Here is a 23,914-nt window from a genome sequence, read left to right on the forward strand (position 1 = left end):
AGGTGTCTAGGGCCCCAAGACTAGGAATGGCGCAGGGCCCAAACTAGGAGTATAGAACGGCGGGGGGGATGGAAGGTTGAATGTGGCTTAGGGAGTCCCGGTGCGGAGAGCTGCGCTATAGACTTACCCCAAGAGGCCTGAGGATGGTAGTCAACATTAGCTATTCTTTAAAAAAAGTGTTTCCTCAAAATTGCCTTTGACAATACAAAGTCTCATCTGGATTCTAGTCCTATTAATTCCAATTCTCTAGAGGGGAAGAGGGAATTTGTGTCAGAAACAAGTATTAAAGCTGCTCTTAGGGTTGCAGACTAGGTCCACTTGGGAAATACTACCACACACAGAAGACATTTTTGTTTATAATAAAAGGGTCTCAGGTCAAATATGGAATACTATAATTTTGAAGACCTTGTAAATATTTTTAAAACATCCTAACCAATGGTTCAGATTAAAAAAAAAATACTCATTAAGCACCTACTCTGTTCTAGCTCTAGGGCATTTGATGATAATTAGGGGAGCTTGAAGATGGAGGGGACACCTGCAGCTCACCACAGTCCAGGGGCTGCATTACCAGTTATCAGACTGTCACACATGCAACTGCCACACAGAGCAGCAGGAGAGAGACAGTCTCTAGTACAGTTGGGGAGAGGTTTTTAAGGGGTGGAAAGTGAGCTGACCTAGAAGGATGGATGGGATTCAAGGAGAGGAGGGAGGGGTAGCAGTCCAGTAGAGCACAGAGACCATCCAAAGTGTGTACTCAACTGCCTATCTTCAGACAATGATGCCCCACCACCACCACCACCAAGAATCCCTGCTCAACCTCTCAGCTGCAGTCAGGTTTGGTTAATGACTCTGGGTTGGATTCCCATCTGCAGCCTACACAGTGCCTCAACTGCTGTGGCTTCCCCTGAGCAGGAGGGTCCACAGTTGTTCCTGTTTCTTTATCACATGGTAGGCTGAAGGAACAGAAGCCAGTGGATTTTCAACCTCTCACTAGGTAAAACAGTGGTAGAGAAAAGGAAGTCAAAGCCACTGGCTCAACATACGAGCAGGTGACTTATTCCATTTATGACTTTATCATGAGGGAGGGGGAAATCATTGGTTCTTGTCAATCTACTTGGCTTTAGCTCCAAAATACATCTTGAATCTATCTACTTCTCACTGCTTCCACTGCCAATGGTTCTGGCCTAGATCAATGCATCAACACCTCTCCTCTGTTTCCACACTTAATATCTAACATGTCTCCCGATAAACTCATCCCTAAGTTCCATTCACCATTCTATACCAGTGTGCTTTTAAGATGTGCACAAGATCACACTACAGCCATAATTAAAAGTTTTCAATGATTTTCAGTGCCTTTATAACAACAACAACAACAACAACAACAACAATAAACTAAGAATGATAAGATGCAGTAGCCTTTATGCATAAATTCCTGAATGTGTAATGCTTTTGTATATAGCATTCTGGCCAATAGGATTAGGATCACACAGCCCCAAATAACTTTTTCTTCTGAGTTTTTTTTTTAGGTAATCCTTAAAGAGTAAGCACTGGTACACACATAGAGATAAACACACAAAACATATAAACCAAAAGAATGGAATTGAAGATTCAAAGATAAGCCCGTGCAGCCAAAACAACCAGGATCTTCTCTAAGAACAACAACAACAACAACAACAACAACATTTTAACCATATTTTCCAATGATCTGATCCATACACAACTCCTATCACCTCAGTTCAGGCAGGCACTCCTGTCTTCTATCACTAGGGCTTCTTTCTTTCTTGCACACTCCATCTTCTGGGTCTTTACACTTAAGTTTTGCCAAGAATAGTCCTCTCCCAGATCACCAGACAGCTGGCTTCTTCATAACTCTCAACACTCGCCTTCAAAAAATAACCTCTAGGGGCTCTTCCCTGAGCACTGTAAAGCCTAGCTCCTCATCTTACTTCTGTGTGATTTTTTTGAACTACCATTTTCTTGCATATTGTCTGTCTTCCCCTGCTAGGAAGCTCAGAAAACATCATTGTTTCCTCAGTGCCACAATGGTGCCCACAATGGATGCTTGATGAATATGGCCCTTCTCAAGACCCTTCTCAAGACCCCAGTTTCTTCAACTGTGAGTGGACTCATAGCTTCTAAATTCTTTCCAAGAGTAAACATTCTGAGGTTCTAAACCTGTGTTTGGCCAAGCATTTTCCTACAAAATATCCAGTCAATATTGTAGGTAATATAGGTCACAGGTTCTCTGTCAAAACTTCCATCTCTGTCACTGTGTAGGAATGAGCACATGACATGATGTGTCGACCAGTAGATATGGCTGTGTTCAGTAAAACTGTAGTGATAGACAGGCAGTGGGTCACATCTATAGGTGTCCACACTCTGTAACTTTCCAGCAATTCCTCTGAACAACTGCACTCCTTGCCACTCAGTGGTCCCCACTTTCCCTTCTGGGCTATTAACCTCACCTCTCCCTCTCCCTTAAGCTCCTTTCTCCCTTGAAGCTCTTGGTCACTCTCCCATCCCCCTTTCTGCTATGTCCCTAGTCCCCCAGCCACTCCTGAGCTCATTGAACCTTTTGGTATCATCCCTCCCTCCACTATTAATCATTTCAAAATTCTCACTAAATTCAACTTTACAAGTGAAGTCCCTTTTTGACCCTGGCCTCTCATCAACTTTATTTTTCCATCTCCAATAATCTTGTCCTCCACCCTACCTGGGCCATCACCTCCCACTGTTTTACCTTGGACTTTGTTATTAGCATCTGTTCTTTATGCCACAAATGGTTCATTTTAAACCACAAATCAAGTCACTCCTCCACTCCAAACTGTAATGCTTCCCATTTCAGGCAGGATGAAATACAACGTTCTTTTCCTACTCCATGTAATCTGAGACCTAATTAACCTTTGGCTCATCCCCTGCTTTCCTTACACCCCATCCCCCATTGTAGCCCATCTGCATGGTGGCCTGAGTCTTGATACTCCTCAAACAATCCTGGTACTCAGAAAAGTATCAGTTCCTTTTCTGTGGCTGTGATAAAACACCATTACCAAGGAAACTTATAGAAGGAAAAGTTTATTGGGCTTATGCTTGTAGAGGGATAAGAGTCTATTGTGGCGGGGGAGGCATGGCAGGAGGCAGCCAGAGCAGAAAGCCAAGAGCTCACATCTGCAAGCAGGCACAGGAAACATCAAGGCAAATTCAAAATGGTCAAGGTTATATATTCTCAAAGCCCACCCTCAGTGGCATGCTTCCTCCAGCAAGACCACACTTCCTAAAGGGTCCAAGACCGTCCCCAAACAGCACTACCAACTAACCAAGTATTCAAATATTGAAACCTATGGGGGACATTTTCATTTAAACCACCACACCTGCCTCAGGGTCTTAGCACCTGTTGTTCCTTAGGTCTAGGACATCCTTTCCTAAGATACACTTGGTTTTCTCACTTCCTGGCAACTCACATAGCACTGTATCAAAGAGGCCTTCCCTGGCTACCTGATATAAAACAGAACCACCCCATCTCTAGCTCCATGATTCTCCATCCCTTTATTCTGCTTATTCCTCTTCATGCTTCTTTATATATTGATATTTCTGGAATGTTATATTCTGTCTTATTCTGCTGTATTCTCAGCACCAAGATCACCATGTGTGACACACAGTGATAAACATCTTCTGAGTTTGTCAAACCAAATCATTTCCAGAGCAACTCACCTTCTTTCAGTGCTGCTGCTAGTAAGGACGCTGCCTGGGGAGGCTCTCCTGGGTCAGGCTTGATGAGGAGGTGTGGTTCCAGGTGGACATCCTCAAAGCCACTCAGTTCCCCAAGTTCAGCATAGATATGTAGCTTTTCTTCCAAATATGTACAGATTTGTTGGTCTTGGTTACTGAGTATTTCTATGAAATAATATTCATCATGCAAGGTTATCAGAATCAAGAAGACAGATTTTAAAAAGAAAAAGATACCACTACTTAGCAAGCAGTCTGGCCCAAAAGGTAAAGTGTATTTTTGTTGGGTAAGAGAGACCCAGGTTCAAATCCTGACTCTTCTACTTGGCAACCGTGGCCTCTAGCAATTGACTTAACACCTCTCCCATCTTCCACTGCACTGAATAAATCAATTTGCCTTTCTCATTCCCTGAATTCCAGAAGAGGTTACAGAGCTATTCTTTGTTACAGAGGCTGTTTTCTATTAAGACTAAATACCGAGCTCAGGAGAGAAAATTGAGGTGGCCTCTCTGCGATGAGTGAATGCTCCTAGGGGAGAACAGTGTGGGGCTGAGAGTCCTCGGTCTTCAGTTTGTCTTGGACAAAGCCAAACACTGGTTTATGGCCCAGCTTCTAAACATCGAATTTCTGTGACCATCTTTACATGCATCAAATTTCCTCTGATTTCAACATGTTATAAATTCTTAAAGCCTAGAGATCCCAACTAACATTGAATCCAGAGAGCCCCTATCCTCTGTGTACCCCAGAGTTGCCTGTGGGAGGAGTTTAAAATACTCAAGTCTACACCCCATGCATGCAGATTCTGCTTCAGTTGGTTTAAATGAGTGGGGGGTAGGTATTGTTTTTAATGAGCTCTCTAAGTGACTCTAATGTAAGGCCTGGAGTTTGAGAATCAGTGAGATTCACAGATCTGCACTTGATGGCCTTGCTTGTTGAGCTCCTTGTCTAGTCATACAAGTGTGACTTGGCAGCCACGCCGATGCTCACCAGCACCATGTGGTCTACAATTATTGCTTCTGATGTGTTCTGTGGATTTGTGTTTATATCCTAGTCACATGTACCTTGTCTGTTGTCAAGTGGTTTTGGTGGAGGGTGGGTAAGGTGGACCTCAGGTACACACAATTAATCACTGTAATAAACGTTTGCTCATGACACCAGGGCCTTCCCATCACTCAAGAACACCAGGACCAGGGGGCCAGAGCTGTGCACACTGTACCTTGACACTGCTGAATTTTGGCCACTCTGGCCTCAGCTTTCCGCCTCTCTTCATCAGATTCACTTGTCCTTCCCCCTTCTTCTTCTGGGCAACTTGAAAAGACAACAGTTAAGACATCACTGAAACGAGTTCCAAGAAGCTCTGAGCTCATTAGAAAAACATGGGAACTTGGCAAAAGAATTGGTCACAGAGGCAAAAAAAAAAAAAAAAATTAGCATGAAGAGAATTCATCATTCCACATTGCCAAGAAATTGGTTTTCTTGAGTTCTTAAAGGACCTCACAGGTTATAACACATAGTCCAAAACTAGCTCTATAGGATGACTCAAATGTTCTGACACACACACACAACAACAACAACAACAACACAAGTATTAAGTCATTAAGTACAACTAAGGTAACAAAATTTTGCTTTATACACCATTTGAAAATTCCTTTTAATGAAGAAAGAGTAGAAAGATTTAAGGCCTAAAGCAGGTACCCTACTGGGTACAGAGTGCAGAAGAGATGGAAGCAATTTATAAAATACCAAGGTCATCCAACTAATCAAATTACTACTAATAATATTACCACTCCCACCCTTGCCCCTAATATATCAAAACTATTCTTACACAAGTAACTGAGAACCTTAAGATTCGCCAATCATTTATTGAATGATTCTTCAGTCCAAGGTACACAGAGAAACATATCACATGGTCCCTGCCCTCAAGGAGCTTCCAATGTAATGAAGCACACGTATCTACATATAAAATTCAACAGCTATCGGCAATATATGACAAGAGCCAAATAAATGCCTTAGAGAGCAGGTGTGACAGCAGTTCAGGTAAGGCAGAGACCACCTGGCTGAAGAGGTCTTCATGAAGCAGATGAGGTGGGAGCTGCACCAAAGTGCCCAGGTAGAGGGGAGGAGAGGACACAACATGCAGGAAGGTGTGCAGAGAACAAAGCTGCAGGTGAGATGCTACAGCAGGCGAGGGCAAAGGTCAGGGAGCAGGCAACTGTGGCTGAGGCAAAGTTTTCATGCAAGGGAGACATGGTTAGAATGTGTTTCCCAACTGAACAAGTTCATTCCATAGATGACACACAGCAATGTTACCTTTCTACTGCCTGCTGGATCCGCCTCATCCAGTTATTTCGTTCCTCCTTGGAATTGGTATGGATTTCATACATCTCAGGACCAGCTGATGAAGCACTGATCAAAAACATACCTCTCTCCTCATTAGCAACTTCTCTAGCAATAAGCTTCTGAAGGGAAATAACTGATGGCTTCTGGTCCTGCATGAAAGAAGAGGATGTGTAGGTGAAACTACATTGTCTCCAGAGCAAGAGTCACACGGAGCCCAGGAGCCACAGAAAGCAACAGGATTGGGCAAACTTTATCTCACTTGTCATCTTTTCAAAAATCTTCGGACGTTGATAAATTCTCCACTGCAGAGGGGAAAGGATAGCACATTAGCTCTGCCATCCCTGTGGCAGAGTGTTCAGCACCACCAGCTGGCGACAAAGCATTCAACACATGAGCCTGTGGGGAACATTTCATACTCAAATCAAAGCAGATAGAAAGTGATGACTTAGGGGAATATTTGTCCTTAAGATTGGTGGTTTAGGGGCTGGAGAGATGGGTCAGGATTTAAGAGTGCAGAGTACTGTTTTTCAGTTCCCAGCACCCACGTCAGATTTCTCACAACTGCCTGCAACTCCAGCTCCAGAGCATCTGACACCCTCTTCTAGATTCCACAAGAACCTGTACTCTTGTGCACATACCCACACACAGGCACACAAATACACATAGTAAAACTCATTTTTAAAAAATATTTATTTGTAAGCCAGGTGTGGTGCCGCACGCCTTTAATACCGGCACTGGGGAGGCAGAGGCAGGTCGATCTCTGTGAGTTCGAGGCCAGCCTGGTCTCAATAGCGAGTTCCAGGCCAGCTGGGACTACAGGGAGACCCTGTCTCAAAAAGACAAAAAAAAATTTATTTTTATTTTATGTGTATGGAATGTATTGCCTGTATGTGTATAAGTGCACCTGTGTCGAGTGATGCCTGTGGAGGTCAGAAAAAAGCATTGGATTACCCTGGAACTGGAATTATAGATGGTTGTTAGCTGCCATATGGGTGCTATGAATCGAATCTGGGTCCCCTATAAGAGTAGCCAGTGCTGTTAACTGCTGAGCCATCTCTCCAGTCCCATAGTTAAACTTTTTTTTTAAGATTAGTGGTTTAAAAGGATAACTTTAAAAAAATCAGAGGGGCAAGGAAAAAAATTATCAAACTGCTATGGTCAAGGAAAGAGAGATGGGAAATGGTGTATCAAATATTATGAAACTATTGATAAGGATGAGAACCTAAAGAGTCCTTTGGATTTGGCAATTAATTTCAAAATAGTGATGTAAACTGAACCCTAGAAAGTAAAGGGGTAGATCAGGAAATGAAATGTGGAAATGGGGAGATAAGACCCAAAAGTTCCTGCGTGTCACTAGCCTCTTCTGTTCTTGTATTATAGACTTCAGCCCCAGAACTACTATAGCTCTATGTATAGGTGTATCTTCTCCTCACCAACCAGATGATCACTTAGTGAGCAGGTGTGCTGGACAGCTTCGATTGTCAACTTGACACACCAGGGTAGAGGGAACTTCAATTGAGAAATTTCCTCCATTGGACTGGCCTGCGGCCATGTCTGTGGAGCATTTTCTTGATTGTTCAGTGATGTGGGAGGGCCCAGCCCACTGTGGGTGGCGCCATCCCTGGGCAAGTGGTCCTGCATTGTATAAGAAAGCAGGCTGAGCACAGGCCAGGAGAGCAAGCCAGTAAGTAGCATTCTCCATGTTCTGTGTTCCTAGTTCCTGCCCTGAAATCTTGCCTTGGCCTCCCATGATGATGGACTGAGCTCTAAGTCACAAAAACCCTTTCCTCACCCAGTTGATTTTGGTCAGTGTTTTTATTACAGCAATAGAAAGTAACTAGGACAGCCAGACTGGGTCTAACTCATCTTTTTATACTAAGCACAATGTCTTGCACTGAGTAGGCATTCAACCAATGTCTGAAGAACCAAATTTAACACAATTCCATGAGAGGGAAATAGAAAAAGTCTAAGATTGGCGTCCAAGCTGTAAAAAATCACTTCTACCAACATTTACTGTGGTCTTTCAGTGCTACACCCTGGGGACCTCAGATGAAGATCCTGCCAGCCTCTCATTTGGCTCAAGAGCTACGATCGAAAGAATGGTCAAAAGAATGCCTGCAGGATGAGCAGTATGGGAGTAAAGAATCTGCTTTGGTCTGTGGCTTCCACCACTGCTGTCAGAGCCCACTGCAGCATGTGTGGTTTTGTTTCTCTCTTGAGGACTGGACGCCTTTATCCAGAGCACGCCACTCCATTCTCCACTACTGACTGCTTGGTACTGGCTTGCCTGCCTTCCAAGCTATGTTGAATAGCTATGCCATATCTGGAGTTATTAGCCAAGGCATCTCTAAAGTACCTTTTACATGGTTTTTAAAGCACTGTGAGAAGAATTATAGATCATGATGGAGCAGACATCATGGGACCCAGGCCCATGCTTGGCCTCTGGAAATGGAAGGTAAAACAGCTTTATGGCAGATTTTCTTGAATCCTTTCCTCTGTAATGAGGGAAGGCCTCTACATATTATTAAGATCCCTTATGCTATTGTGGATCTATTCTCTAGGATGCTTTCCTTGCTTCAATGTATTATTCAGCTTCTGTTCTGTGTGTGAAAAATGTAAGGAGGGTTTGAGTTGCTTGACATGGAAGAATATGAAATTATTATTAATTGATTAGTGTTACAAAGGAAGGGAAGGTGGTGGGATAAGATCTTTCAAAAGTGAAATCTAAAGGATAATAAAGAAGAATTAATTCAATTCCAACAGACCAGAAGGCCTGTCATTATTCATACAAACAAGACTTAACATCCCCAGGAATGAAAGTAGCACACCTACTTTGGAGACAGATGTTATGCACTAGTGATGGAAGGGCCCAATCCAGTCTGCAGAGATATTTTGATTGTGACATAGAACTTTAACACCATTTTAAGAAGTTACCAACATTTGAAAAGTGAGAGACTTGGGCCAGGTGTGGTGGCGCACGCCTTTAATCCCAGCACTTGGGAGGCAGAGGCAGGCGGATCTTTGTGAGTTCGAGGCCAGCCTGGTCTATATAGTGAATTCCAGGACAACTGGAGCTACAGAGAGACCCTGTCTCAAAAAGACAAAAAAAAGTGAGAGATTCTACCTATTAAAAATACTGTAGAGTTGTGGGTGTTTGGTGGAAACAGAAGACTGGTATTCTGGACCATATTCTCACTTAACTTACAGACACCACCTGTATCTGAGTAAGCCCAATTAATTTACTTTGACACGGGATGTGTGCCCACTAGTTCAGGCCAGTCCCCACTGCTCTCCACTATCTTCTTGACACTGACTGCTTGACTTGATTTATTTACACTCTTGTCCAGTCTCTATGGACATCTGGAACTGAAGACCTCTGATAAAGGAGTACAAGGAAAGGGGTGAACGTCCTCAGTCCAACTCTTACACCATATTCTTTTGGTACCAATTCTCTTAGAAAGTGATTCCACTGTAATGAAAAGGTCCTAAGCTTGCTTCATACTTTGAACTTGAATTTGCAGATACACATGTTCATTTTGTCTTTTCTATCGTTTCAAGTTTGAAGTTTCCTTCTTTAATATTCAAGAGATTCTTCTGAGGCTCACTCAAAATTTCAGAACTGATCGACATGCCTACTTTATCCTACACCTCCTATTTCCAGCTGCTTGCTCTTAAAGTAAGGTAAGATAAAATAAAATAAAACTGTCTTGTAAGGACACTACTATATATTCTTGCTACTTTCAGATACTTATCTTCAGGCAGTTTCCAAATTGAGCTTGTTTTCTGTACCATATAACAAGATAAGCACCTATTAAAGGTTTTCCTACTGGTTATACAGAATGGAAAAATCTCACCTGTGGGTTCTACTGGGAGGGTATCTTCCTAAAGCTCTAGGGTGGGAACTAGGAAAGTCAGATATGTGTATATTCTGAACTTAAGAAACTGGGGCTGCTGTCAGATGAATGCAACCAGAAAGCATGAGATTCAACAGCAGGGTACACCTGACTCTCGAATGGTAAGATAGGACTTTCTCTTTTTCTCCTCAGTATCACCTTTAGGTGTGTGCTGCTATGTTTCAGGCATCTAGAAACAGTGCCAGTAACAATCTTTTGTTGTACATGGCAAAGGATATTCTACCAAAGAGAACTAAATTGCGGTCACCTTCACTCTGATATTGGTAGGCTGCATGCCCAGCCTCCCACCTCCTAAATGTTAATGTTGTCTCTGGGCACCACACATAACTCTTCAAGGAGTCGTGCTACACTTCAAGTTGAGCATCAAAACTTGGCTCTGAATCCATATGTTTTGTTGTCTTAGAAAACACTGTATCTGCTGTCATACTGTGTCTAACTCTTGCTCAGTCAACAGGTCACTGGGCTTACCAGACCACTCAAGAAGCAGGATTCATCCCTCTTGTCAGGTGTCTGGTACTGAAGAAATCGTCATTTCTATAAAGATCTAGTAGGAAAATTTCTCTTCCAATCTGGCTCCCACCATCCCACAGGTTCAATACAATGGACCCAACCTTCTTGGGTTTTTCTCTGTGCTTTTTCAGAGTTCCCCAGGTAGCATAGGGAGGTTACTAGACAAATCAGAACACTTGAATGAAATGTGTAATAGATCCAGTGCAAATAGGGCATGGAGGTTTGTATAAGGCTCCACATGATCCTCTGCTGTAGCCAGCATCAGGGTGCCAATGAGAGGTGTGAAGAAAGCAGTGGATGGGCAGGGTGAAGGAGCCCCTGGAGCAACCTGACAAGCACAGGTTGCTCCAGCCTCTCTGCATAGAATCCCATCACTAGTGAGACATGCTTCTTTATATTCTCTAGACAGCCTCTCTGCATAGAATCCCATCACTAGTGAGACATGCTTCTTTATATTCTCTAGACAGCAAATTTGAAACTTCATGAATCTTCAAATTTTCCAAAACCAAATGGAGTGATATTTGCTCATGTACCCAAATAGCCTATCATTCAATAGATAACAAATGCTTGCATTTTAGAGTCACCATTGCCCTCTTGAATATTGCGCTTTGACTTCCTTTCCCTAGCAGGGCCTGATGATACTAACAAGGAGTTAACTGGTGATATCTTCCTTCTCCATGACACTTTGGAGCACCCCGATGCTGTGTAAGATATGTTATAAACCACTGATTTTCAGTAGTAGGCTAAAATCTATGTGCCAACAATAAGAGTAATTTACATATCACAAAGGGAAGGTTGTTACATGAAAGCCTTCATCACTAAAAGCCACTACAACAGGAAAAGAATATTCAAGCCTGGGGATGTAGCTCAGTAGTAGAGCATTTGTCTAGCATGCACAAGGTCCTGGGTTCAATTCCCAGCACCACAAAAAATGAAAAAGAAAGAACCTTGTTTGGAAACCATGATGTTCTCTTGTTTGGAAGAAGGAACATTATCACACAGTTAGAAATGATGTTAGCATGAGGTACAATAAGAGTATCATCCAGTAGGAATAGAGAGCAAAATGCTGGAAAAGACCTATGACCAGCATTGTTATTATGCCCAGCATCCCAATTGCTGGAGCTGAGACCAGGGGATGGGGATGAGGATAGGAACTAGAGGAAAGACTCAGCCAGACAGCAGAGAAGCACTTGGGGGACCAAGGGCAATGTCCATACCATCAATACTGAAACATTTCAATATTTTTACAATTGATTAAACTCCCTGCTGAACCAGCTTTGAAACCTGTCAGAGCACTAGGAATGTACCACAGGCATGTTCTTGCCAAGTGACCATTTGATTTCACTAGGAATTTCACGTACTGTTCAAGGAAATACAACACTAACTATTAAAAATACGCATTGTGTCATCATATACTTACAACAGCTGCAAAGATGTATTTCTGGTCTTTTTCTTGTAGGAAAAGCAGCACGTCTGTTAGAAGTAGAGCTAGAATATCTTCAAAGACAAAAACATAGTAGCATTAATGATGCAAACCTCAGCTCAGATGACTATTACACATTTTAATTTCATGCTTGAAATTTACATAGATTTAACAAAAACTAAAGCTTAGTGATGAAAATTTTATTTAAAAAACTTTCATTATGATAGCTAAAGATATCTATAATAGCTAAAATTAGAATATTGTTTAAATGTGCATGTTTGTGTATACAACTATAGATAAACTAGGCTTGTGTGTAATTATAGCTAAAGCTCTAGCAAATTTTTAATAGTTCAGTTTCCAAATGAAAGAAAAATATCAGCTATAAAAGAAGGCTCTCAGCTGGTAAGACGATGTGGGCTGGTAATCCTAGCACCTGGGAGACTGAAGCCAGAGGATGAGTTTGAGGCCAGCCTGGGTTACAGAGGAAGACTTTGTCTCAACATGCATCTAGGACCTACGCTACCCCGCAAAAGAAGGTTCTAAGAGCATGGAGTATGCCCTTACCTTAGGGAGAAAATGTGGCTGAATAAAAATGGAAGAGGGGCAGCTTCTGCATCACATTACGCAGGAAAACTTGTTCTATCTAGGTCTAACTGAGTTTCCTTTGGAAAGTTTTCGAGAACCCTCCCACCCCTCATTGTAATCACTGCACAGTCTAACCCAAAACAGATTACTTCTATTAAGTGAACAAAGAGAAACAGGACCTATTGCAGTTAATGTTTTTCAATACAACACTGTAAGCCATTAATCAAAAAATGCCACTGCTGAAGTTCCATCAAAACTTGATTTTCCAGGACTATAGAGAGGACTCAGCAGGTAAGAACACTGGCTGCTCTTGCTGAGGACCTGGATTCAGTTCCCAGCACCTACATGGTGGCTAACCACCTTCTGTGACTCCAGTTCCGGGGGCTCCAATGCTTTCTTCTGGCATTGCACGCACCAGTACTCTCATATGCATGCAGGTAAAACACTCATACACATAAAACAGAAATTAATTAAAATTTTAATTTTAATTACACAAATCTGATCATCCATCAGTGGGTCATGACCTGTAAGTAACTATTAGAGAATAGCTTCTCGTTCTCCTTCCTTGCCTGAGGATGTTATTAAGATGAAGTCTTAAAAACAAGGAGGCTAGACTCAAGGTCCTTAGCCCTGGCTATAAAGAAGACTCATCTGACAAGCTTCTAAGCTTGGGCTTCACCTCATGACCAATAAAATCAGAATCTCAGGAAGGAGAATTGAGCAACAGTCAGTTTTTCGAGATCCAGAGGTATAAGAAAGCACACGTCAGGTAAGGTACTTAGCTACATGGTCAGTCCTTGAGAACCTAAATAAAGAGCTTTGGACCCTAACCAGACTAACAGAGTCAAGTTAAAGCCTGTTAGCAAATAGTACCACTGAGGGAGAGTTTACCCCGGGGCCAGTATGTGCGTAGATCTGTCATATTACTTAATAACAAAGATGATATTCTGTTTTCTCATTTCTCCACTCCATGGTCTGACAGCTCCAGGCTGTCTTGGCACACAGCACACCCTTACTGTGTAGGTGTATGCTGTCTCACTTTCAACACACATTTACCAGAATATTTCTATGCCAGCAATTAGCAGAACTCCCAATTCCTTTGATTTCAGACATCATAAGCTTGCAAATTCATGAAAGTACATGTGAAGAGTTTTGCTTAGGACAGCAAACTCCCACCAAATGTGTGTTTCACTGGTCACAGCTGCCAACTGAACTTTACAACCTGATCTTTCAACTGAAAAATCAAGTGTTTATGTAGGCATATCTGCAGTTCTAACCATTTTTATTTTGAAAATCTGTTCTCTGTTGAATAAGTAATGCGTACAAAGGGAGATATTGGACTGGTAAAGCCACAGTACCTTTGAAACGACCTGTAGCGGTTTTCCAGTAAACAAGCCCATCGTGTAAGAGAGTCCTTTCTTTACTGATCAGGGCCTGCTTTCTAAACACATGGCCATTTTTGAGCTTTGTATATGTTTTGTTTTCGATTTTACTTAGGATTTCAAGCCATTTTTGGTTCTTTTCATACTCGCTGACTTTCAGATCCACAGCTGCGATCATGTCTTTAATTAAGCCAAGAGCTTTGCACAGGTCTCTGTGTTCTTCAGTCCGTTCTGCTTCAAGAAAGAAAGAAAGAAAATTATAGTAATCCAGAGTACTAAGAAAGATTTTTTCTTCTGTTTTAAAATATAACAATGATCCTATCAGAAAAATGTTGGATTAAATTCAAATATTAAAATATTTCCCTGGGGCTGGAATGATGGCTCAGCAGTTAAGTGCACTGACTGCTCCTGCAGAGAACCCAGGTTCAGTTCTCAGCACCTACATGGTAGCTAACGACTGTCTGAAACTCCAGTACCAGTGTATTCAAAGCTCTCTCTGGCTCTGTAGGCATGCATGGGTACACTTACATAATGCAGGCAAAACACTCATACACATAAAAGTAAATAAATAAAAAATCATTTTGATAAAATCTCTCTGTATCCATACAAAGAAGCATTACAATACTTGATATAAAAGACCTGCATTATTAAATGTACATTAGCTGACAATGTGGTGTCTGACTTCTAGGGATAAGACTTTCTACAGCAGTGTGAGAGTTAATCTTCACTGTAAACTCGACTGGATTTAGAATTACCAAGAAAACACGCTTCTGGGCATTTCTAAAAGTTTCCAGAGAGGACTACCTTAGGGAAACCCACCTTGATTATGGGCAGCACAATTACATGGGCTGAGTCCCAGACTGAACAAAAAGGAAGAAGAAATTGAGCAACAGGATTCATCTCCCTGCTTCCTGTCTGCATGCAATGTGGCCACCTGCCTCACACTCCAGATGCCATGATGGACTGTATCCCCTCGGAACAGTGAACCAAAATAAATCTTCCTTCCTCAGGTTACTTCCTATCAGACATTTGGTCATAGCAACAAGAAAAGTAACTGATATAAGCAGGAACTATGTCATGAATTAATTTGGGTGTTCCTTTTACCTTCCTAGAACAAGGTAAGCAGGTAATCCCCATAACATGTTTCTAAGAACTGTACCCAGCTAGAGAGTCAAGCCCATGTCCTCGAAGAAATGGTACCACAAGGTGATTTGAATGGGCATAGACTCGTTTGCCTTCTGAGTTTTTTCCTCCGCCCCAAAAAATAACATTCAAAACTACATTAGCATAAATTTGATGAACTTAATATGATAATTAAAACATTTTCTTTGAGCTGACATTTTCTTTCTTCTGATGATGAAATGAAAATATTTTAAGGTTCCCAGGCACTTCACCTAATGGAAGTCAGCCAGGCTCATGCACACAGAGGAGATTGCCACCAATTCCACTTGCTCTTTAAAACACTGGCCACTTGCTCTCACCTCCAGACTACCTTAAGAAAATACACTGGAGGAGTTTCTGGAATGGCTTCCTGAAACCTTAGATGAAAGTGAATTTAGATATTTTCTGTATTTGATGATAAAGGTCAGCTAGTTGATGTTTACTCAGGTGCCTGGACCTGAAGCACTAGAAGGAGAGGAGGAATGGAAAATGGGCAGAGAATCCAAAGGCTCTCCAGAGCCTAGAGCTACTCTTTCCAAGCTATATACGCTTAGAAAGAGCAGTCAAGAGGAACAGAATTAGTCTTCCAAAGGGTCTAGACGTTCTCAGGTTCTAAGTGCCTTCACATTATGTATGTGGGCTTTACCAAAACACCTCATAGAGCACATCTGATCCCCATCTTTCCAAGGAAGAATCTTTCTCACTGCCTTCCAAAGAACACACCTCACTATGTCCTCTCTCCTCCACAGAGCCCTTCTCCTCTAGGAAGGGGTTTCACTTCTAAAGAACCTATTTCACAACTAGAAAAACAAAGAAAAGCAAAGTTGAATTACAAGATGATTTGGAACAACTCTAAGAAAAGGCTCAAAGTCCTTTGATAAATTACTGTCTTGTAATGCCTTGCAACTCAAAGTGTAACAGCATCAGCCTCCCTGGGTGTCCAGAAATAGAGACCTTGGGCTCTACTGACTCAGAATAGGCATGTAAGTGAAGTTTGAGAAGTACTGCCATAACAGTCATGTAGCACCAGAGGCTCAGGGAGTGACTGACCAGTGGCAAGTTCTGCTCTGAGGAGGAGACATCTATCCAGCACCATGCTGACTGATATGCCAAAGAGCCATAACTCACAATTACAGTTCTCACATCAGTAGGTCACCATTGTTACCTATTCTCCCAGGAATTTGCATGGGATGAATCCTAGAGTAGGACCATTTTTTAAAAAAATATTTTATTTTATTTTTTATTTTATGTGTATGAGTGTATTGCCTGCAGGTATATAAGTGCACCACGTGAGTGCAATGCCCCTGGAGGCCATCAGAGGGTGTCGGATCCCTTGGAACTGGAGTTGCAAGTGGATGTTAGCTGCCACATAGGTGCTAGAAACTGAACCTGGGTCCTCTGCAAGAGCAGCCAGTGCTCCTAATTGCTGAGCCATCTCTCCAGCCCAAAGGATCATTGACTAACACAATCTGATACATTTTAGACCTTGAGGTATTATAGGAACTTAAGAGAATTCACACATAATATGAACTGGAAGGCCTTAATTTTGTTTTTGCTCTGCTGAGAACCAAATTTGTGATGCTTTCTCCATATATTATTTTTACATTTCCTTATACATTAAATCATAAAGAGCAATAAAAGTGAGGCATAAGGAACAGTCAGTGCCATTTTTGCCAGATTTAGTTCTAAATGTGACTGAGAAAATGAAATGGGAAGGATAAATTATGTTTGGCTACTCATAAGTTGAGTTTTATAAAGATTTAAGATCTCATAACCATTTTAATTATCCCTAACCAATATTAATAAAGGCAAGAAAAATAGATCTTCCTTACTGAACATTGGGCACTGCTGAGATGATCTCATTTAGTCACAAAAATTTCATAAAGCCAGGATTATTTTCATTTTGTAATGGAGCAAACAGGATTAGTTAATTAGCTTCCCCAACTAATGAGTAAAAGACTCAAATACATACAATAGCCTTGCAAATGTATACAATTTCAAACCCATGCCTCTGTTAATAGAACACATTACTGAGCTAACATTTTTTTGTCAAGATCAATAAGCTGGCTTGAGAATTAGTATTTTATTCATTCATTCATTGAACTTATATGTACTATTGATAGCTTGCACCAACCATTGCATTAGACACTGAAGATCTAGCTATGAACCCGGGGACACCGGTCTCACAAACCCAGGAGTTTACAATCTAGTCAGGTGTACTGACAGCTTCTTAAATGATGCCTAATGTTACTCCCTGGAATGTAATGAATTGACAAGGCCACTCATTCTCCATCTAATAACTCATTGCTTGGGTATGCTGATGTTTGCTGATAGGATCATGTTTCATGAGACTGTTGTGAAGGTAACAGATAAAAGGAAGGGAAGCTTGGAGGAAGGTCTAGATATGGGAAAAACATAAAGGGAAAGTCAAGGGCAAGCTCTGAAGAAACCTGCATGGTTTGTGCTCCTTGTAGGAACTCAGAATATTAGAAAGCTGTATTATTACAAAAGATAATTCCTTGACCAGAGAGATGGCTCAGGCAGAGATAAAGGCACTTGCTGCCAAGCCTGATGACCTGAGTTTCCATGTTCAGACCCACATGGAAAGGAGAGAACCAACTTCCACACATTATCCTCTGGCTCCACATGTGCTCACAGTGTGCATGCACGCTCACACACGGACACACACATGCACACACACACAGAGAGAGAGAGAGAGAGAGAGAGAGAGACACACACACGGACACACACATGCACACACACACACACAGAGAGAGAGAGAGAGAGAGAGAGAGAGAGAGAGAGAGAGAGAGAAATGCAATTTTTAAAGAAAACCATCTCTCAAAACAAATCTCAACTTGAAGGCTGTAACAGTTTCCTCATAACGAAAGCATTTAGGAATGGCAGGCTATGAACATTCATAGCTCTTTAGGACCCCTCAATTATGATTAAAAGAAATAAGTGAGGCAAAGCCTGTCCCTGAAATCATAACTCACCCTTTGTGTACTGCAGTATTCTCTCCACCAAGACTGGGTATTTTGTGATGCGCTGGGTGACCAGCAGGATGCATTCTGGGATTCCTCGGCGTCGAGCCAAAAGATTGCTATTTCGGAGCTTGAAAAGTATATACGGTTTTTATATACACACAAATTCTACTTGCATTTACTTTTCACTTGAGAACTTAATAACAAATCTACAATTGTATAGTTATCTCCAGACTTATCACCGTTAATTAAACCATATATAGCATTATTACACTTGATGCTTTTGACATTAATTTCAATCCCACCATCCTCCAAGGTGTCTTTTAAATTTTCAAGGCCTGCTACACATGTACATGAAAACAGAGGGGAATCTGGTAGCATCCTTAAAATGCTAGATAAAAATTTAGACTCCCACAAGTTTTATAAGACAAATTTCTTCCACAAATAAACAGGAAAGTCAGGAAGATCAGGGGGGAAGAGCACTCAAATTAATGGAGACTTAAGAGCTGTAACCTCCGTATGTGATACATGAATCTTCATCAGTTCCTGGGTTACTAATGCAATTTTAAGATATAAACAGTGAAATCTAAAGATATCAAAAATGATTGATAATTTTATTTAGAGCTAATAGTATCATGATATTCCAAAGGATAAATTGTCCAGAGAGACATGTTATAGATGAAATTTTATGATGTCACAAAATTAATTCAAACTAATCCACTCTGAAGCAAATCCATGTAGATTCTATGTTTATTTTTACTTTGGTTTTTCTGATACATAATTTTACAGGGTATGAAAGAACTTCCCAGAACATTGCAAGTATTCTCAGAAGTTTGGGGGACATGACCTTACAAATAAAAGATACCAATAAGATGAAATGGAAAAATATTTTACTAGCATCAAAACTTTCCCTTTTTACCATAAACCCACCACTTCCTTCTCCTTCCCCTGAAGAACAGAACCTAGACAGGACATTTGTTTAGATCATACAAGACACAAGCATGAACTATTTCCCCATGCTGGTTTACTACTCTGTAATACAATTTAAAAATACTTGCCTTAATAAAATTCTGAAACTTTTTATTCTGCTGGAGTTCTTTAAAGAGATTCACAGCTTCTTTGTGATGACTGCAGAATTCTCCATAAATTTTCTTCATTTTACTTGCATTTTCTTCTGAAAACTGAGAATAACATTTCCTTAATGGTTTACAAATGTAGTAAATGCATAGAGAAAAGAACATGTAGTTTCCATATATCTTAAAACATCATGGTCTTTCTGAGTACAATCACTCCTCTACTCCAAGCACTTCTTAAAGTAAAAGGAAGTGATTGAATGGTAAGGGCCAACAGAACAGGACCATATTATACTGAACATGAAACAGTCAAATGAAAAACATTCAATGTTTTTGTTTGTTTTTCATACAACTTTATTACTATAACTTATAGTTGTGATACCATTTCATATTGTATGTCCAGACATTACAAGTAGATCAAGGGGTAAGCTGACATTGGCCACAATGAAAATTGAATGAAGCATAACCAAAATTCCCATTTATTAACTTATGGGGAGAAGAAAGGATGTAGGCTGACCTGCAGAAAAATATTCATAGATACAAAATCCCAGGTAGCTCTTTATAAATATGGATAAGAGTATTCTAGTTTACATGAAATGGCAAAGGAAAAAGAATAGCCAATTCTTTATACTGTAGAAAGACTCACTCTTGCATTTTCCAGACGTACACAGTTACAGTTTTCAAGCCCAAATGAAAAGATGCATGCACAGTGGACACAGAATAGAAACCGGAATGGTGAGCTGATTTTTGGCAAAGGTGCAAGGCCAATTCAATGGAGAAAAAACAGCCTTCCCAACAATTGCACAGAAACAGAAAAGGAAAGAAATGAAAAGAACCCTCAACCTTAGCATCAGAACTTTCACAAAAGAGAGCTCAAATGCTGGTCGTAGTGGTAAATGCCTTTAATCCCAATACCCGGGAGGCAGAGGCAGGCAAATCTCTGTGAGAACTAGGCCAGCCTTGTCTACATAGTGAGTTCCAGACCATCTGGGACTGCAGGGAGACCCTGTCTTAAAAAACAAAAAACAAAAGAAAAAAAAACAAAGAGACAGAGAGTGAGGGAGAGAAAGAGAGCAAGAGAGAGAGACAGACAGAGAGAGCTCAAACTTGATCACCAAACTACTGTAACACATGAAACTATAAACTTAGAGGGGAAAAAGCATTGGAGAAAATTTTGGGATCTCAGGTTGGATAGGATACTTAGATTTGAAAAGAAAGCATGATACTTAAAAGGAAAAAATGCTAAGCTGTATTCCATCTGAACTGAAGAATAAGAAGGCAAGTTACAGATATGAAAAAAATACTTGAAAACCATATATTCAACAAGGCCTAATGCTTCAATATGTAAAGAAACCCCAATATTCAACAGTAAGGAAAAAGAAGTTAATGCAGCTAGAATATGGGCAAAAGGACACATTTCACCAGAAAGGGTATACAGGTGGCAAAAAGGAATCTGAAAATGTTCATCATTAGCCTTTGGGGAAATTCAGTAATCACAGTAAGATACCACTCACAGCTCTTAAAACGGCTAAAATAAAACACAGCGACAGCATCGGATGCTGGCACGGATGGAGTGGAAAGCACTTGGCAGTTTCTTACAAAACTAAACATGCAACTAAGGCAAGCCATAAACTGTATTTCTAGGTATTTGTTCTAGTAAAGTCAAAATTAGGTTTGCACAAAAATCTGCACATAAATACAACAACTTTATTTGTAGTCAAAACCTAGAAGTAAAATGTCCTTCTACAAGTGAATAGTTAAATAAACTATGGCACATCCATACTTATCACTAAAAGAAAATGAACTACTGACACAAATAACTGCCTACATTATTTTTAAGAGAATTATGCCGGGTGAAAAATGCTAATTCCTGAAAGACTATACACCATGTAATTCCATGTATATAATACTGTTGAAAATAGCAAAATTAAAGAAATAGTTACCAGGACTTAGAGGGGAGGTGGCAACAGGAGAGAAGTAGGTATAACTACCAAGGGTCACATGAAAAACCTTGTGATGAAAACATTATCTTGACCATGTTGATGTCAGTTTCATGATTATCATATTGTAGTTTTGTAAGATATTACCACTAGGGGTTATAATTGAAAAAATTTAAAAATTTAAATATCTTTAATCCCAGATCTTAGCTCATTCTTACAAAACCACTGAGAAATGGAGCATAGATCCTCATTTTTAACAAACCTCCAGGTGATCCTTATGTTCTTGAAGTAAGAAAGAAAACCAAACTATTGGTTTGGACAATATCCACAAGTTTTCACCTACCCAAGGAGTCCTGCGGACTATACTTCATCACACTCCACCCAGACTTCTGACAGCACATGGCGTCTGTATGTTAGACTCTAGGAGTTACTCGGACTTTCCTTTCCTATATGCTTAAGCACTTTGTTGCCTCCTTTGTTCCCACAAAGCATAACAACTAAACCCATTATCTGAGGATGATGCTAGTTCACTACTTGAGAAACTCTTGCTGACAAAGTATCAGGGGTTCCCTTACCACATACACACTACGTATGCCAACAAGGAACAGGAGAGTAGACTTGTCCTTCTCTCCCAATCCTTTTCCCTAAACGGAAGTCTATACCTCATCCATCAGGTCACTTGGACCATGCTAGGCGACCTGATGAATTTTTTTTTTTGTCTTTTTGAGACAGGGTTTCACTGTAGTCCCAGCGGCCCTGAACTCACTATATAGACCAGGCTGGCCTTGAACTCACAATGATCCACCTGTCTCTGCCTCCCGAGTGCTGGGATTAAAGGCGTGCGCTACCATACCTGGAGAATTATTTTTTTTTTACTTGATGAATTATTAAGTATGAAAAGAATCTAAGAATAAAACAGGTTCCAATGATTAGAGGCCAATAACAAAGATAAAATCATGATTATTTATATTAAGGAAGAAGAAATTCAAGTAATTTCAAATGATAAAATTAAAATCTTGCATTTAAGTTTTGAATGCACTTGGCATTTCAACATTCTTATTTAAACTGTTGTGCAAAGTCCTTTACACTCTCTTGACTTGCCTTCCTGCTTGTCATCATGTTTCAGATGAATTATGAAGATGGAACAGGTCTAGGGCTTTAAGCTGCAAAACAGAGGCCTCTTTGATCAAAATGAAAATATTTTTACTAATGTAGGCTTTTACATTGCTAGACATGTAAGAGTAGATATTCAGCAAAAAAAAAAAAAAACTTAAATGCTGTGTGTGTGCACTATATTGTATTTAAGCACATCGATAGTAATGAACTCAACTCCCTTCCCCTTCCCTTCTTAGGACATAGACCAAAAGCTTAATTCCATTGTAGACAGGTCCTGTGACAGACAGAGGACGTAGTCATTGGCTGTTAGAGGCTCCCTGATACCCATGTAAACCAGGATTAACCAACATCCAATGAAAGAAAATCTGCCAGGCCATCTGGCAGTAACTGTAATGAAATCAATTCCATTTCTCCATAATTCCAGGTTTTTATTACTATAAAGAGCCTGAAAACCTTTCGGGTTCTGAGACCAGGACCCCAACACCTGTCTTACCTGCTGTACCAGAATATCTCCAATTCGGTGGATCACAAAATTCCTGTCATTACCAGCACAGGATTCCTGCCTGCGCTCCTTCATGCTGAAGAAGAAATGCCTGTGGACTTCCAGCAACTCGTCCAAGCAGGGGAAGATCTTGTCCACTGTGCTGTGGTCCAGCTGCAGCTCCTCTTTCATGCCTTTCCTGAAGACCTCAGACATGATGAGCAGGGTCTGGATGTGATGCATCTCTGTCTGCATCAGCTCTGAAACATGAGCATACACATGACCCAAAGGAACTTAGAAAGACAGGTGCCAGGTACATAGCCTTCCATGTTAATAATAATGTTAATAATCATGCACTGATATTGTTTACTTCAAACAAAAGAATTCAGAATTACAGATCTTGTTTGCCTGCAACCTACCAATTCACTTTTTAAAACACTTCTTTATTTTTTTTTTAAATTTGTTTTTATTAAATTTTTGTGTATGTCATACAGACTATCTCAAACAATCTTAAGCATCTTTATACCCCTGTCTTCAATGGTACCCTCCCATAGCTCCCCCACTGGAACCCATATACTCTGTCATTTGTGTTAAGGCCCACTGTTTCAAGCCAGTGCCCCCAGACATTCCCCAGTGCAAGTCCATCCACTAAAGTCCAGTCAGTCTATATAGAGTCTCTTGTTTTAGGAAGATCAACTCTTTTCTAACCTAGCAATTATCAGTTGCCAATATTTCTTCAGATAAGATTGGGGTCTGCTATTCATTTCCCCAATTTTATGCTGGCTTTTTATCTGCCTGGGCTTGCATGGGACTTGTATATGTTGACACAATCGTGTGAGTGTTTTGCCTGCACGTGTAAGTGTAATGTAATGTAATGCCCATGGAGGTCAGAAGAGGGCATTGGATCCCCTGGAACTGGAGTTCTGGACAGTTATTAGCCACCATTTGGGTGCTAGGAACCACACCCAGGTCCTCTGCAAGAGCAGCCAATGCTCTTAATTGCTGAGCCATCTCTCTAGCCCCCAACTCACTTTTAAAAAATAGATCTGAAAGGTAAAGATACTAAATAATAAGAACATAATCACCTTCTTTCTGTTGCAGGATCAGTTTCCAAAATTCCACTTTCTCCAGAGGAAAATGACTATATACAAATACATGTAATATTGTATTCTGATTATATATTATCTAAAAAATATATGCAACTATGGAAAAGTCTTATAACTAGACTTTTAAAATATTTAAAAATGGGAAAAGGATTTTAACAGGTATTATTTCAAAAACA

The 23,914-nt window shown here is 40.6% G+C and overlaps 1 protein-coding gene across 3 annotated transcripts in view; it reads right to left on the bottom strand.

The window, feature by feature from the left end:
* Positions 1–23,914, bottom strand: part of Arhgef28 (Rho guanine nucleotide exchange factor 28) — a 373,543-nt gene that overhangs the window by 59,366 nt on the left and 290,263 nt on the right. For all 3 annotated transcript variants that reach the window (XM_029566139.1, XM_017799469.2, XM_017799470.2), the window contains 8 exons: positions 22,645–22,892; positions 19,081–19,203; positions 18,035–18,152; positions 13,854–14,108; positions 11,908–11,984; positions 6,034–6,212; positions 4,940–5,031; positions 3,709–3,891 (listed from right to left, as the gene is read on the bottom strand). In XM_029566139.1, the coding sequence (XP_029421999.1) occupies positions 3,709–3,891; positions 4,940–5,031; positions 6,034–6,212; positions 11,908–11,984; positions 13,854–14,108; positions 18,035–18,152; positions 19,081–19,203; positions 22,645–22,892 (1,275 nt within the window). The remainder of the gene's footprint in view (positions 1–3,708; positions 3,892–4,939; positions 5,032–6,033; positions 6,213–11,907; positions 11,985–13,853; positions 14,109–18,034; positions 18,153–19,080; positions 19,204–22,644; positions 22,893–23,914) is intronic.

The sequence above is a fragment of the Nannospalax galili genome, unplaced genomic scaffold (genome assembly GCF_000622305.1).
Source record: "Nannospalax galili isolate Female #2095 unplaced genomic scaffold, S.galili_v1.0 scaffold898, whole genome shotgun sequence".
Lineage (NCBI taxonomy): Eukaryota > Metazoa > Chordata > Mammalia > Rodentia > Spalacidae > Nannospalax > Nannospalax galili.